General features: G+C 43.6%; 1 protein-coding gene across 5 annotated transcripts in view; it reads left to right on the forward strand.

Annotated features, from left to right (window-relative positions):
• The first annotated feature begins 1,756 nt into the window (after positions 1 to 1,756).
• The window catches only part of ntn2 (netrin 2), a 44,094-nt gene continuing 28,126 nt past the window's right edge, over positions 1,757 to 17,724 (forward strand). The window contains exons 1-3 of one of the 5 annotated variants that reach the window (XM_025909831.1): positions 1,757 to 2,379; positions 9,255 to 9,385; positions 15,328 to 16,585. In XM_025909831.1, coding sequence (XP_025765616.1) covers positions 15,535 to 16,585 — 1,051 coding nt within the window. In that variant the 5' untranslated portion in view covers positions 1,757 to 2,379; positions 9,255 to 9,385; positions 15,328 to 15,534. Of the gene's footprint in view, positions 2,380 to 3,339; positions 3,585 to 4,242; positions 4,932 to 5,128; positions 5,284 to 9,254; positions 9,386 to 15,327; positions 16,586 to 17,724 lie in introns of those variants that run through there. The other 4 variants (XM_019362712.2, XM_013273664.3, XM_005448279.3 and 1 more) reach the window with 4 other exon arrangements.

Consider the following 17,724-nt stretch of genomic DNA (forward strand, 5'->3'; position numbering starts at 1 on the left):
TTTGCAGTTTTTGCTTATTTATCGCAGATTCACTCCATTAACACAAACAGATTGCATCTAATTTGCAACCTGAGCTCATTCAATCAAGACTAACTGTGCTTTATCCCCATTTTATTTCCATCTTGATGCATGAAAGTCCATTTGAAGACAGCAACTGACTGCGAGTGGTTGCAGACCTGGATTCTACGGTGGCCCCGAGAGGTCAATTGCACTGCCTAATAGCACACATGTATCTATAGTATTATATGACTGATGCGATTAAAACACACGTTATCTTATGTCTGTTCCTGCTCACAGTTCAGATGAATCCTCCGCTTCTTTTAAGTGTGCCTGAGTGCAATTATTCACATGCTTTGGTTTCTGTTCCATCACATCATTGTCTCCCCAAAACACTTTTTTGTGTTTCATTTTTTTCCATTTCCATTGTGTTTCATTCAACTTTTGCTGTGCTTTGTGTGCGTTTGTGGCACTTTTTCTATTTGCTGGTGTTTTCTTAAGTTGCTGTGCATTAAACCTCTCAGAATCCCATCTTAGAAACAACCATTTCACAGGCAACTCGATCCGAAGTTCAAGTACACACGGTTGTGTTTAGTCGTGCTGCACTCTCCAACCAATTTGTGTCTGTAGCCTTAAAGGTACTGACACAGTTTAAACACAGTCTAAACATTCACATCCTGTTTTTGCTCAGAAAATTAGCATCCCATTTATTGTCACAGTAAAATACACATCCCAGTTATTAACCACTCCGGATAGCTAGAACTAATGTTAGCTGATAGCATCCTTCTTGTCCAAATATGATTATTTCTTTTAACATTCTTGTTTAAAAAGCATACAAACAAAAAACAAAACAAAACAATTGTAGAAACCAAAATACCAAACTGAGGGTTTCAAAATATCAGCAAACAACTGAGTGGGTGACATCATAGTGCCTTTGTGCATCTTTAAGATACAGTCTGTGGGTTCTACAGATATTAAAAGGTCAGTGAGAGCTCATAAGTTCTGCATGTTAAAAAGTTTCTTACACCCACATTTTCTTCTATAGGCCAGCAGGGGTGAACTCCTCGGGTCCTTAGTAAACAGTTTCCTATGTCCTATATTTAAATTTAAAGTATTAATAAATACAACATAGCTAATGTTCATTTTTATAAATTATCATCTTCTTGTGTATCCAGCAGAATGATGAAGCTTTATGGGGCCTAACAAAGAGTTCCCCTCTGTGCTCGTGACGTCTGCTTTTAAAAACTAACAGTGAAAACGCTCACCTCAAGGATTAAAAAATAAGACTTTGCAAATCAGTCAGTGTTAACATTGTGACGTTATCTGTGATTAAGTACCAACAGAAGATTTCATTACATTCTGGTGAGTTTCCTTGTGTAGCTATAGTGAAAAAAAGATGGGAAAGCAGTAAATGAAAGATAAATAATCCAAACAATCAAATAATATGGCAATGTGATCTGTTTAATTCAACAACTTATCTGAACCTATAACACAGCACAAAGAAATCCCGACATGAAATGATAGTATTTTTTCTTTATGTATTTTACTTCATTTCAGCTGTGAGCTACAGACTTAAAAAAATGTGTCATCAAGCTGAAACCTGTTTGATTAGTCAAAAACGTTAATAATGATGATCGGTACTGTGTTTGTTTATATATAATGCTGCTTACTTGGGTAACTGAACGAAACAGCCCTAATCTTAACAGTAACACTTGTTTTCATGCTAAGGCATACATGTCTCCACGGTGGCCACGCCAGCTGATCCAGTTATATCGTGGAAATGCTTTCTTGCTTACTGCCATACAAACAACCACGCATCGGATTTTGTCTCAGAAAATCACGAAGCTGTTGAAACGTCAACAAAGATGCACCTGGTGGAAATCCACTCAACTAACCAGCTTAATTAGTGACATTTCACGTTATCTTCCTCTGAGGTAATGCAAAGCCGTCACTAGAATCCCGTGATAAGGAAAATGTTCAGTACTATAGCGCCACCTAAGTGTGAGTTGCGTTTATGTACTTTGAGGCATGTGGCAGATTTTTTTTAAAAGGCACAGGTTATTAGTCTGACTGAGTATTACACGGTATTCGCCACAAGAGGGAGGCCCGTCCCCACTGAAAGCCAATTGGGGGTTTCCCCTCTGGATAAGGTAAGCATCTCTCCTTGCGCCCGACAGCAGGGGTGCCAAAAAATGAAGCGAGGAAACAGTCGGAGGCTGACATTTTCTCCAGGGTGTCCGCCACAGGGAACCTAGTGCCGAGAGCCCCCGGGCTTGGAACAGACAGACGGGGTTGTTTTGCAGACACAATCAGCAGACTGATCCAAGTGCAACAACTAAAGGACCGAGGAGAGCTCCCCGCTTGAATCCCATCTGACAGCAAGTGAGTGTGTTGCCTGTTGTTAGTCTTGCTTTCTTTCATTCTGTCTTTAACGCAGTCCAGCCTCTCCCACTTGTAACTGCAGAGATAATCTACCTAGATTACTGGCTGGATGGTGGAGCTCCTTTATTTCACAGGAATGCGTCAAAATTGTCCCCTCTCTCAAATAAAACGCGTGAACATGGACTGTACTGTCCCCGTGTAAACAGAAACGCTGGCAGCAAAATCCCGCTGCTTCTTTTTTCCCCTTTTAACAAACCAAAGAGTTTGAGTATTTTGTGTTTCAGACAGTTTGTTGGATCAATTGGTGAAGGCCTGCTGTGTTTGTGTCAGCTTCTCTCCATTTGCTGCCCTACTTTCTCAAACGTTTAGCACTAAACTCAAGTATTTTAATTCAAAACACTGGAAAATATTTGAAGTGCCTGTATCGATGTTCAATTTGCAAATCTGAGAGATTTTAAAAAGACTGGGGTAGAAATACATCCGAAATATTAAGATTTACTACAAGATCCCATTTAGAAGCTTAACTCTTGGGGAGTTATTTGGAAAGGGAGTGGAGACGAACGACCTGAGATTAAGAACTAAATTGCTCTTATATAAATAAATAATTAAAGTATTAATCACCGAACAGAAAGAGTCAGATAAACCTTTGTGTTTTAGGTTTTCTGAGTGAAAACAAATCGAAAAATCCCGATATTCTGTCTCCACTGCACGGCTCCCCTGTATGCTTGCCCTTGCTCGTCACTTACTTTCATCAGACTTCATTAATTTTAGCCCACTTTCTGAGCCGTTTTCCCCTTTGTGTGTAAATCCATTAACTGATTTGAGTAATTTCCTTCCCCCCCCCCTCTCCGTGTCCCATTGTGTTCACTGATACTGTTAATTAGTATTGGCTGCAGGTGTGCTCCGTGGGCGTAACGCGCTCGCACGCGCACGCGCACAGGGTTGGGGGTTAATGCCTATTAATTTTAATTATCCGCGGCTTTGAATTCGTGTTTGAACGGTCTTTGTTTGAGATGAATTACTGGATGAAGGCAGCGCGGTTCCGGGCCCGGGCCGGGCCAAGCTGGGCCATGCCGTGCTGTGCTGTTCCCCCCAGAGGATGGTACAGTAAATAGCCTACAGGAGGAATGTTGATCAGCTTACAGCGGGCCAGGAGGTTCTCAGGATTTGATCGACCGCGATGCTAATGACCGGCCTACCCACCGGTAGGCAGGCTGCACCTGCAATAACACGGAGAGCAACACGCGAGCTGTTGCCTATAAATTACCTGGAATTATGAAGTGAACTGCGGCCCGTCCTCGCGGTTCTGCCGGGCTGGTTTTACACGTGTAACGCGTTATCCTCTGTGCTTACACTAAATGAACTCTGCCCAGAAGTCCCCACACGGCCTATTTTATTTGGCCGTTTTGTGATAAACGTCAGCGGCTCTAATTGCCGTTACCTACGTCTGAGATACCTGCTTTAATTCTCAAATCCCCGAAAATCCATTTGCTCCCCCAGTGCGCCTTTAGGCACGCGCTCCCCAGACGGGCTGTATAAAATTGCCAGCACTCATCACGACAGACCGCATGCTCTTTAAAGTCACATGAAGGCAGTTAATGAGTTAATGCGATGCTGTCATAGCCGAGGGCGCAGGGCCACATTTTCTCTGCCAGAACGAGCCTCTTTTACACAAGCGCACAACAGGCAGTCCTGGTGTGTTTGATTCCATGTTACTATTATTAATAAAGGGGGGGGAGTCGGTGCCTCGACGCAAATAAATCCCGCGTGTGCTGGACTGTTATTGGGATTAATAAGTCACAACATTCTGCATCTGCCTCTTGTTTGTTTGGCCCCCGCTAACCCCTGACTCTGTTTCAACAGGTTCAGCGTTGTGCGCTCATTACGACCTCCATATGGCTGCCTGTGAACACAGCCCGGAACGGAGCATTTAGAGCAGGCAGCAGAGTAACTGTCGGTCCGTAAAGTGGCGGAGATGTATTTGTTGTAAAAGTGAGGCCGTGGAATGAAATCAAATGATATAAGTGGTAGTTTAGTCACACGTGTTTTTCTTCGCGCATATTTATTTCTTTTATTAATTGGGCGCCTCTTCAAATTACAGGAAAAATGAAACTTAAGTTATCCAAATACTGTGCGCTATTGGATATGCAGATCTCTCTCTCTCACGCTCTCTCTCTCTCTCTCTCTCTCTCTCTCTCGGGTGCGCTCTTGCTCTCTTGGTTTTGGGGGAAATCTGGGTTTGATTTTAACGGGGAGTAGCCTAACCCGGGCTCTCTTTACATATGGATGTACTGGACGCTCTTCAGTCGCTCTGAGCTTCGGACGCGGATGGGTTCGGTGGTCCATCTCTCCTCCCGCCGGTATCTTCTCACTTGTGCTTAACTATTTTTAAAAGGAGACGAACGTGAGAAAGTACGCGTCACTTTTTCCCCCTCGTTTGGAGAGGACGGTTTTTGACGGAGCACGAAGCTTAATGCTAAGGTGGATCTCTCGCTTGTAGGACGTCTTTTAAAAGTACAAAGTCAGCGGCTCTGACGTCTCGTGACACTGGGGTAAGTTTATAATTTGCGGCTCACCGTGCCTGTTTGTTCCACACACCCGGCGTGTGCGCGTATTTGCGGAGACCAGATCTCAATTTTACGCACCGCTTATTTTCCTAGTAAGTGACTCACGGCGCTTGCTGTGACGGGCTGTCCAGACCTGCTATTTGTTTTAAACGCAGGCAATGACTGTTATTACCGCATTACAGACTGAGGTCGTGTAAGTTTCGGGTTGCTGAATCACCGGGACGCGCTGGATCAGAGCAGCGGACATCACGAACAGGTGTCAGCCTCCACGGTTTACACCTGGCCCACGTGTCGCCGCAAAGGAAAAACTACGTCAGCCCGTGCCGAGGTGCAAGAGGTGAGCTATACGAAAGCCAGCTTGCATGCAGCAGCTTCCAGGTTCGGGCACTGGCGCGTAATCGGTGCATTGGCCGCTTCTAATATTACCCCCTTTTCGTTCGACGCCACCACGTGCATCTTGGGGTTAAAAAAGGGGACATTAAAAATGTTTAAATTAAGACACAGTAGCTCGTTTGGAGAAATAACTTGTCTTTATTATTAAAGATCAGGAAAATCTCTCTAAATCAGGGGTGGCAAACATAAGCCCCAGGGGCAAGAATCGGCCGGCCAACACTCCAATCCGGCCCACTTGATGGTTTTGGAAAATGTGTAGGAGGACATGAATATATGACTTTTAACCGTTCTTTCATAAGTTTTGCAGCCTTTTTTTTTTTTTTTTTTTTTTTTTTTTAACTGATCCAGACCTTCCCCATGACCATTCATACTACACCAAAGTAAATAAATAATAGATTTCTATCATTTTAAACATTACTGCTACACAGAATTTAAGCCAAAGAGTTGTGCTGACAGATTTCATTCATTTACTACAGCAGCATTTCTTTATCATGTAGAAATGCTGTTAAAATTTGACTTTCTTTTTTTTAATATTAAAATCTCTCTGGGTTTAAATGTGTAGTTAAGCTTCTGCACACTGACAGAAAGGAGAGTTTCACTGGTCCGGCCCACATAAGATCAAAGTAACGTGTATGTGTTCCGTGATGTCAAATTAATTTGATACCCGTGCTCTAAACTCTAAATAGCAACTGATGATAATACATTTTTGCACTTAAGTCCACTTCCTGTCAGGGTGTGATGGGAAACAATAGCCTTGACAATACTGATGAGGTTAACCCTCCCCAAGCTCATCCACTCCTCTGCTCTCAAGCAGCTACAAGCCTGGAAGCGAAAGCGAGAGTCCCATACCGATGGCTTATCTTAACTGCTTCAATAGACTCAAAGTATGCCCCTATTGCGCTCTGAAACAGTGTCAGCCACTTGACCTACTTCTCACTCTGGCCGCAAAAACGCCTGGAATCGGTGCACGACGAGGGCCTCTGAAACCTCGCCGCTCGCCAAGGTCAGAAAGAATGTGAAATGTCAAGTCGAAGCCAGAGGAAAGCAGGGGGAGTTGAACGCGTCTGAAGCGAAGGGCTGTTCATCTGGAGTGCAGCCACCGCTTCCCTGTTTTCGCAAATTAATCATCATTATTTAATTGCATCACACCCTGCTTCCATCAGTGACAGAGCGAGGGAGGTAGAGCCAGGAGCAGCTGAAGGCACATGATGTGGAGGCTAATCCCGAGCAACATAGTGCAGATTTTTATTAACTCCTTAAAGTGCGGCTGGATGGAGATGGTTAAAGCTGCAGTAACATAAGCAGACTGTTTTCTTCTGCCTTGAAGAGCAGGATTCCTCTGGATCTTGGCTCCGTCCACCTGAGCGAGTAAAGTCAACACTTCCACTATATTTTTCCTTCTGTGGCTTCAGCAGTTTGACGAGAGCGGGGAAGTAATGCTATATCTGTTTCTCTCAGTCGCATACACTGTTCTGTTTTTGCTGCGTGTAACTTCATCCCCCTTGCTTGAGTCGAGCATTCGAATAAACGGTGCAGGCTGATTAATTAATAAGGTCTGCTCAACCACGAGCCTGTGGGAGAGGCTATCATTGAACTCACGATGCAGCTGTTGGTCAGGAGCTACCATATCAGACTCTGGTAGCTACAGGGATAAAAAAACAAAATCCAAGAATTAGTTTGATTTCAATCCATGAAGAATTGATATATTCTGTTTCCAACCTTGCATTTATATGCAGCCCATGAGCTGAATGTGGTGTGACAGAGTCCCCACATTACATGCACTCACTCAGGCAGCATCTGTCTCCACTTCAGAGGTGAGAATGAAGTTGAAATACTATCTTGACTGCTGACTTAATTGCCTGTGTGATATCTCTCTGAGTGACAAATTAGGTGTTTGTACTTGCTTACCTTCTCTGTTAAAATACCCATCGTTCATCAGCGTGATACCCAAGATGGCTCTCGCTGTGGGAAGAGGACCCAGAGGCAGAGATTCACATTTTATCCCACCACTTCCTGCACCATGCTAGGCCTGCGTTTGCTAGCTGCAGATTTCATCCAGATGCAGAGTGATGTGTACACATGCGTGTGTGTGTGTGAGGTCCACATGCGTATATCTGGCCCCACTTATTTCCTATCAGTATACTTATCTGACTTGGATACACACAGACACATTCGTAGTGATGGAAAAGTGTTAGTGCCTTTACACTCTGACCTCTGACCTGTGGGCAACCCCCCACAGAAATCCCCCTGGGGTGTAGTAACATCACCCTCAAGGGAGAATGAATAAAGATGGAGATGGAGAGGAAAGAACAGGAAGAGGTGAAGCAGGCTTGTCTGAGTCACAAACTTTGGCATCCGATAAAGTGTCTTGTAAATACGACTTGTTTGTCAAGGAGTGTGTTTAATGAACGCAACCTTCGGAGTATTTCAAGGACTTAATAAAACGATTTTCACCCCCCTTGGAGTTCAAAGTAGGTCCGTGCTTTCGGCTGTGGTGGGGTAGAGGTTACTCTTATGCAATGGAAAAAAAAAAAAGAGAGAAAAAGAGACCGTTTTTCCTGTTAGGGGGGCTTTTTGGGAAAACCGCGGCTCTGCCTACCGCAGCCAACCTTCAAAGGGTTTTAAAGTAGCATTCACCTCTCTTCTCCTTAAATCCTTCCATGCCTCTGAACGAGTTACTTCCTCTCATACCCAGAAATGGCTCACCTGCCTCTCAAGCTGCGGTCTGGGTTGTGCTTATGTCCATGGGAAATGTTCCATAGGGCAGCCCTCCGGTCCAACCGCTTCCTGAAAACACCACACTTTGGGAAGTTCAGCATTTCTCACATGTCTGTATTATCTCTGTAATCCTGCTACTTGATAGCTTTCATCCACTGTTAAAGGAATTTGTTAGTCTGCCCGCCATCGCAGGACCGAGGATATCATCCATCTTTCTCGCTCTCTCTCTCTCAAGCGCATCTTGACAGCACATGTAGGGGAAATATTTCTTGTATTTGAAAACGGATCACAGCGTGACATAGGTGGCTATAAATTTTTGGACGCCGGTCCTTCTACTCCAAACTCTTTTACCCTGTCAGCTAAAAATCCAGAAGAAAACTTTTTCCTCGTGGGAGCTTCATGGAGAATTTTTTTTTTTTTTTTTTTTTTTCCCCCCCAAGAAAATAGTTCCACATCCTGTAACGCAACATACTTATGTTCAGAGCTATCCATGATCCATTTGGCTGTGTTTCAGAGTTTGTCACTGCTAACTCAGATACTTTATTTTGTAGTGTCATTTAAGGTTAACCTTTCTGTATGATTTAGTCTTAAATCAATTATTTTACCGCAGATGTTTGGTTTGTGTCACTGACTAAATGTTTTAAAAAAAGAAGGTCAAAACTAAAAAAGAAATAATTTAAATGCATCATATTTTATTAGATTTCTTTAACTGTATGGCTCATACTCGTCTTCACCCTACTTATTGTGTTTTCTTCTCGCTTTTTATGAGTGCAGTCACATTTAAAAGTGCAGCAGAAAACACATGAGTTGGATGTGTGGAGGCTCTAAGTTGGAAAAACAACTAAAACCAAAGGTCTTGTGTATTCATTTGATGTGTATTTTCGCCCGTTTCTGTTCTCACAGTTTAACCCTCTTTAATCCCGTGTAAATTGATGAGTAATGCCTAAAACTTTCTGCCTGCTCATGCCCTCTCCACTCCCTTACGCTTCTCGTTTTCTCACTGAGAGCAGGCTCACCTCACTGCACCCTCTTTTTAACAGACAAAAATATACAACAAGGTGTCCTATCAGCAATTTTCATGACTTTTTGCACTAAATACAAGGATCAGCAGCTAAGTACAGCTTCCCGTCCAGAGTCTGTGAGAGCCGTCTTAACTTGTCCGTCTGTCCTCTCTCCTCCTGTTTGGTTCTGGATCAGGTTCTGTTGATTTAAAGAACTGCTGTCAGACTCGGGGCCGGCGGTGTGGGCTGGGCCAAAGAAGCTGCTGCATTCCTCTGCTGGGCGTTCAGGGTTTCTCCCTGCGGTGTCTCTTTCTGTCAGATAGAAAGGTAGAGAATTTTTTTTTTTTCACTTGGATGTTTTATGATCCTCTGTGGATCTGCCTGCTGCGTCTCGAGCCACACGGACACTTTGAAACCGCTTTGTGTTATCTCAGAAACAGCCGGTACTATCTCATGGACTCGAGTTTAGCTACAGGAGTTTGATATAGCAGTAAGGTGATGGTGAGCAGTTTTGAAGGTTGGAATTGGAGGATTTGTCACATTACACACACACACCCACTGAGGAGACATAAGCAGACTTTAAAAATTTGTTAGTGATCCCCGTGCTAATGACGCCCTCAGCTGTGAGAGGTTACCCCCCTCTTTCTTCGGCCCTCCCCCTGCCTCTTCAGTGCCTAATGAATGCTAGTGAGGTACTGAGACTTCCCTTCACCCTCACGTACGTACACACACACACACACACAAATGGTTGGATCTTCACGACCGTGGAGACGGACATCATTAAGTGGGATTCAGGCTGCTAATATCTGACCCCTGTTACCTGACACCTGTCGGTCATGTTGATTGGTCTGGACAGGTTTGTTTACCTTTCAGATGTGTGTGCGTGTGTGTGTGCGTGTGTGTTTGTGTTTGTCTGTGGGTGCAAAGGGGACAGGGATGTGATTCATGATTAATCTAAACTCTCATTTATGGCCGGTTCCATTTTCTCAAATATATAAATTTATCTTATTCTCTCATAAATGGCGTCAATTAATAATTTATAGGTGTGGCACAAAAGCTAAAATAAACCTTGTGAAACGTGACTACTTCCTGAAATCTGAAAGAAAACACTAGTAGTTGATAAATGGATAAGATTGAGGGGATGGAGTAGATGTAGGGGATTCCTGACCTTGTTGCTTTCCTATTCAGCGGTGTAATATTCATACAGTGTATCTTTCCATGCTGATAATGAGAATGGAGGTGGCCCTGTTGTTAGCCTATTAAAAATCCCATCATGATTCCGGGCAGCCGGTAATAACCCCATTAGGGATTACTATACAGCAGGCTGGAGGGTTAGCAGGGTACCAATTTGGACCCCAGCTTGCTGTCATCTGAGACGGTCGTCGCAGAAGGCCTCCATTCAGTCCCACTTTGAGTGCGGCCAGCACACCGTCCCTCCAGAACAGCAGGAACGGCTCCCAGTTGGGATACAAAGTGGCTCAGCTGGTCCCTCCCCTATCCTCACCTCCCCTGGCGCCCTCCTCTTCACCCAAGCCAAATAAAGCCTCTCAGCCACTTCTGTTTTCCTAATCTGTGAACTCTGACAGAGGCGCCCACGCTTGAAAGAGAGACAACTCAACATGGGATGATCTCCCGGTGACAGCGAGAAGCTGAAAAAACGTTCCCTGGAATGTCTCCGCTGAAACCACCAGACCACCCTGTCATCTTCCTGTTCTTCTCTTCCTCCCTTTCTCTCTCGTCTGTCTTCCTGGATTTCTGCTCCCTCTATTCGTCGCCCACATCTCTTTAATCTAATTTCCTTTCCCATTGCCCCTCATCATCAGCCTTCCTTAATTGGGCTCTCACTGGTTTGATTTTTAAACCACTGGATCTGTTCCGACTGCCAAATGGCCTGAGTAATCTTTATGGCGAGGAAAAACATGCTATGCAGGGGGAGAGCGAGGGCTTTCACTCTAAAAGCCCCATATTATTTTCATTCTTTCGTTTCCAAAGGAGGCCATATTACTAATAAGCAAATAATTTAACACTGCCACAGCCAGGATTTGGGATCATAGCGTGTTTGCACATTCAGGATTTTCATTGCCATTAAGCCACAGAGGAATGTTGTTGTGACAATTTGCCTAATATGCAGTTTGTATTTGTCACCGCACTTCGACCAGCTAATCAATTTAAAATTACTTTTTTTTTCTCACTTAAATGATGCCGGTAGGTTTGCAAGCAGGCCAACTTTAATGTGAAATGGAAAAGCGTAGCTATTATTGGAGATCAACATGGGAAGCGATACATTACCCTCAGGTCAAATGTAACATCTTTACGCTCAAATGTAATTAATTAGTGAGCTTTAGCAACGTGGTAGCCAGATTTTCTAACACTTAAACAAAGCCAGGATAACTGCTACACTCACTTGAACGAGAGTGGTTTTAATCTTCTCATTTAACTCTTGGCAAGAATCATAATGTAAAAATATTGCATGCATGATTTTATTTTCTTCCACAACAATAAGAATATCTCTTTACTAGAACAATGTAAGCAAATCTGCAGGCTTTTTTCTTTTTCTTTAAAAGCTGCAGCCTCTGCTCGCTAACCCAACATTTCTATGTGGGATTCGTCGTCTTGATCAGAAAGACGGAGACACTGGACTGCAGCTGTTGCTACTTTAACCACATTTAATGAGAGGCTAAATCTTTCCCACTGAGGGGAAGTCGTAGCTTGTTAAACACACGGCCAAAGCTAAAGGCAGATAACTTTTTGCTGAAACAGATTCTTAGTATTTAAAAGGTCAACCTGCTACACCTCAGTGCTGATGTCATAGCAGAGATTAAAGGTACCAAACGGCTGATTTTAGTGGAAGTGAGATAAGTCTCTCGTGTTTAATAAATACAGATTTTTGCCACAGTACTTCTGTTTCTGATTGTCTCCCAATTGTGCACGCTGGCATCTGTTTCGGAGGACGGACTGAGTGGAATTAAACAGCCGTGTCACTGTACCGTCTCTGTTTAACCTACACGCTCGTCTGCCAGACGCGCCTGACAGCACCAGACCCTGGAAGAGTCTCCCGGCAGGCACATGGGCCGCACCATATTTAGTCATCCAAAGTCCAGACACAGACCCGTGCAGTCCTCTACCTTAATCTGTCTCCCCTCCATTGCGCCCTCTCTCATTTTTTATGTCCTTCCCTCAACTCCCTCCCTCCATCTCTGTCACTTTCCCTCTTTCTCCTACTGCTCCCATTCATCTCTGTCCTTGCTTGCCCTCCCTCCAGTCATGCTTTATCACTGTCGTGCCCCTCACTGTTTCTCTCCTTCCCGTGTCCCTTTTCTTTCTTACCTACCAAAACTCTTATGTATGATTATGCCATCTATTTTTCTCTCGTCTGCTGTCCACCCACCAACTCTTTGTAAACATGCCCATAAAATCTTCAATCCTGTGATAATTTCTGGATCTTTTTCCTATTTTTTTTCCACTCCCATTTCCTCTCTCCTTCAGAGACTCCCCACAGTTTATTTTCCCAGATGAGCATGCTGCTGATGGAAGCCCGGCCTGGATGCTAATGAGTTGCTAATTCTATCGGCCGCCTCTCTGCGCCCTCCCCACCGGGTGTCAAGCCCACCATCCTTACCATGACCGGTCTTTTGATGGAGTACTTCTGGTTGATGAACTCCCGTCTGCGTAACCACTTTAACCTCCCTGACCGCAGACACATGCAACCTATCTGTGTCCTTATCTATCCTGCCAAGACCTCTTAGTCCAGTCATTAATGAGCAGATCCATCCTCTCAATCCACTGTGCATAGTGTAAGAGGAAATGTGTTGCTTTTATTCTTATGCTGAGGTCTTTAAGTTGCCTAGAAGATTGTTTCTGACTGTCTGCTTCAGAGCTCAGATGTGTTAGGATGTATTTCCCTGTAGTCACGTATAGGGAAATTCCCACTATAGCACTTTATACTAAATCCTACAATTATGCTGTCGTGTCCCAAAAGTTCTCTGTAATTTTTCTGAACTTTTTATTTGAAGTAGTGATGCATACATACAGTAGGTACAGAAGGACAACAGAGTACGATTTGGTATGTTTAAAGAAAGAGACAAATACACTGTGTTTTGTAGTATAAGATCATAGTATATTTTAATTAAAAGTACCTTTAAGGCATTTTTGAAAGTGCATCTTTTTACATTGTAATTACACATTAATGTGCTTAAGTTATTGTTTTTACAGGTGGTGATACTTTGTGTCATTTAAAAAGGGCGTATGTTTCAGACCTGAAAGGGTTTTGGTTTTTTGGTCTAGTAAACAAAAGTAAATAACTTAAATTTACTTCATTTTTAACAACATACAACTAATTAACAGCAATGTAAACTTTTACACATATGGTTAAAATCAATGCTAAACAAATATTAAAGACAAGTCTTCTTAAAGCTTTATTTATATTCTGAACAGAAGAAAATAATGGACTGAATGACAACTGTTAAAACCAAATAGAACAAAAAGACGAGTTGGGGATTTTATTTGATTTAAATCAGGTCTTTAAAATTAAAGACTGATTTAGTTCCTGAAATGCCAATTAGTAAAAAAGTAAACACAACATGCATGTACTACAGTTTCCACCTCAAAATATGTAATTTCACTGTAAGATAGGGGCATTAGGATACTCTATAATACAGCCCACAACCCTTTATAATAGTGTAGATACTGCATTTCCCTTCTGACATTGTATGTTTAAATAAAATATCATACAGGTGTTTTTCTCCTTTCTTTTTAAATACTCCAAATGTACCTGTTACTTTAAAATTATTAACAGTATACTTTTCTTCTTTTCTTTAAGAGGGAAAACTTTATCCAGTGTTCTCCTGCATGTATCCATAACACACACATACTGAAAATAAAAAACCTAAATCTAAAACAATTACCTGCTTAATGTTGCTAAAATTAACATGGATATGCTATCGATATTCATCACATTAATTTTTCTAAGTGTCTGAACCTTGCTTGAGAATCAGCTGAATGGATGTGTTTAAGCACAGAAGAGGCGTCCTATTTATTAGGACACTTGGGTGTTTGTTTTTTTGTTGTTGTTGTTGTTGGGTTTTTTTTTGAGGATTTCTATGGACCTCATACACAAAAAATGACTTTTTTTTGATTGGCCACAGATGCAGCCTTTTGTTCTACAAAGATGAAGAACGATTCTGTAGTATAAGAAAGAGTGTGCGGGTAGAAGGAGGTGGGTGTGATGCATTGTAATTGAATTTAAACGGTTGGGGTACCTTCCCAACTCCTCCGCTGTCACTTTTGAAACGAGGCTCTTCTAGACTTGACATCCAGGGAAGTAAAAGGGGGATTAAGGAAGAAGAAACCTCAGGCCATATACATCTCTTTCTATTGTCTGCTTTCTTTGCTCCGGGGCTTTTTCTCCTTGTGCCCCTCGATCTTTCTCGGGGACCAAGAGGCCTCTCGTCTAGCTCTGAGCTTATGAAAGATGCCAACCAGGTACCTGTCTTGACCCATAGATTTAGAAAGGCCTGAAAAGTGTCTCACAGACTCAGTTCTTTTAAGGTGGAGTTTATTTCTCAAATACCCATCACTTTTGATGAATTTTCTGGTTCGGTGAATAAACACAACACTGCCTTCTTTGCAGTCAGCACTGTGTAACAATAGTGTTGCAACGGTTGATTTCCTGTAAAATTCCTCATAAATTAGCAAGTAACTACAGCCTGGTCTTCGTATGTAGAATCCACCCCCCCACCCCCCGTCTTTTTTTTTTCTTTTTTTTTCCTTCTAGGACCAGTGCTTGCAGCAGTGCTTTGACCAGGGTCACACACGGTTCACTGCTCTGCCGCACCACCAGGGATTATGGGGTGACTTCTGCCATGCTGCTCAAGCATGACCAGAAGGCTTGGCCAGTTTTGACCTGAATAGCGTAGGACTCGAGTAGTGAATGAGAGGCCGGCATTGAAATTCAGGATGCAGCTACTTGCAGCCACTTATGTCTCTCTTTAAATGGTCACATTCTTTCTCTTGGGCCCCTCATCTGTCTGATCCTTTGACAGGCTTTCAGTCAATGAAAACATTCACTTCTGGCCGTACAAACGTAAAAGATTTTATTTAATTTCCTTTATAAGGGGAAGTATAATTTGGTTTTAAAGATACACAACACTGGGGTTTTTTTGTTTGCTTGTTTTTTATGCAGTACATCAGTGCCACTTTCCATTTTCTATCCTGTTATGGTAAAATATGTCGATGACATTGACCCTTGTGTTTATTTCTCTCTCTTACAGGAAAGGCTCTGGTCAGCCTGAAGTGAAGGGTCACTGAGCTCAGACACTCTTCTTCCACTGACTCACAAATTACACACACACGGGGGGGGAGTCACACACTGACACATCAGTGCAACGACGCAGACACTCAGTTTACACACTTGGGCACACACACACATACCCCTCATCCTTGCGCATACACATCCAAACACAGGCCCCTTGAGCAGGATGAGGGAACCTTGGAGGTACCTGCTGGGCCTGTGCCTCCTGGCATGCTCAACCTTCACCCATAGTGCCGCTAATCCCTTCGCAGGACAGCAGACTCCTCCAGACCCCTGCTACGATGACACAGGTGCAGCACGCCGGTGTATCCCTGAGTTTATCAATGCTGCCTTCGGCAAGGAGGTTACGGTTTCCAGCGTGTGTGGCCGACCTCCCTCCCGTTCCTGTAGCGTGGTGGATCGGGGCGACGAGCGGCCTTCTGTACGTACGTGCCAAATCTGTGATGCAGCCGACCCTCGCCGTGCCCACCCGGCTTCCTACCTCACCGACCTCAACTCGGCCCACAACCTCACCTGCTGGCAGTCGGAGAATCTGAACACCTCTCCGTACAATGTGACTCTCACCCTTTCGCTGGGTAAAAAATTTGAGATTACCTACGTCAGCCTGCAGTTTTGTTCACCACGGCCCGAGTCCCTGGCCATATACAAAAGCATGGACTATGGCAAAACCTGGATGCCCTACCAGTTCTACTCCTCGCAGTGCCGCCGCATGTACAACCGACCCAACAAAGCAACCATCACCAAGCAGAATGAGCAGGAAGCTCTTTGCACAGATGGTCACACTGACCTTTATCCGCTGTCTGGAGGGCTTATAGCTTTCAGCACTCTGGATGGACGGCCTTCTGGTAAAGATTTTGACAACAGCCCAGTTCTTCAGGACTGGGTCACCGTCACTGATATCCGTGTGGTCTTTAGCCGGCCGCAGATGCCCCGGGAGTTGGTACTAGGGGCCGGAGGCAACACTGGAGGGAGGGATGATGACCCCATGGCAGTGACGTCAACACTCCCAACTTATTTCTATGCAGTGGGAGACTTCCAGGTGGGCGGGAGGTGTAAGTGCAACGGCCATGCCTCACGCTGTCTGAAAGACAAGGAAGGTAAACTGGTGTGTGACTGCAAACACAACACGGAGGGACCCGAATGTGACCGCTGCAAGCCCTTTCACTATGACCGACCTTGGCAGAGGGCCAATGCTCGCGAGGCCAATGAATGTCTGCGTAAGTCTCTCTTCTTATCTGTCATCCATTATGTGCTTTTAACCATGTTTTAGTTTGTCTGCTGTAGATATCTCGTGGATGTTGCATGGTATCATTACTTCAGGTTGCAGACAATCATAAAAAAGTCTGAACACTGTGGCGCAAAAATCAATGCAACAGTGGCTGCATCTAAAGTTTTGATTGCGTGTCTTAGCTGAGCAGATGAAAATTAGGAAATGCCTGAAAATTTCAATGTTTGTTTATTTTGTTGGGTCTTTTCATGGCATGGTTATTTGCAGGGCATGAACTCAACTGAGAGGGCACCCAAAATGATTTTATACACAAGCAACACAGAGAAAGAGCGAGCTGTAGAAAAGGAGAAATATGATTCGGAAGACCCGTGTTTGACTGTCATAAGAGTAATTAATGATGTTGCCAGAACATACCGGATGGGTTTGTGTTTATACAGGTGAAGAGTTGTGGGCTGACAACTTTGGCAATGTCTCTCAAAACACAAGCCCATACGTTCCTTTCATTTCTCATCAGCCTCTTGCATTTGCTGTTCCAGTAGAGAAAAACAGGGCTACTGCACTCAACTACATCCTGGACTTGTCTATTTAAAAAGAAAAAATTGTTTTGCACAAGCAAGTCTAAACAGTGGATGACAACAGCTCGACTCATTGGCACACGGCTACGGCTAAGACATCCAAGAATGTTATTTGGCAGCGTTTGCCGTCACCTCACGACACACTCAGTAAAAGTCACCCAGACGTGCTCTAAAAGCATGCCAAGAAAAATCATGGCAATTTCTGTGGCAATTTTTGTCATGTAAGTGGATTACCTTTGTATAGGATTAGGCCTTTCTATGACACCAATTTTATGGCTGTACAAAGGTCTTGTTTACATGTCACATTAGTGATGTTTTTATCAGGATTCATCCGCTAATGTGTGGCTGTTTCTTTGGTGGTTACATATATTTTTTACAGCATTCTTCTGTTGGTGTGAACAGACTTACGTTGAACTCAATTCAGGTCAATTTTGCTTGTCATAAAAATGTGTTAGCGTAGGAAAATAAAACCATATTAGAAACCACTGTCCCTGCTTTAACCTTTACCCGTAATGAAATAAAATTACAGCCAGAGAAGGGGGGGGGGAAACAG

Source organism: Oreochromis niloticus, linkage group LG8, assembly GCF_001858045.2.
Source record: "Oreochromis niloticus isolate F11D_XX linkage group LG8, O_niloticus_UMD_NMBU, whole genome shotgun sequence".
NCBI classification, from domain to species: Eukaryota; Metazoa; Chordata; class Actinopteri; order Cichliformes; family Cichlidae; genus Oreochromis; species Oreochromis niloticus.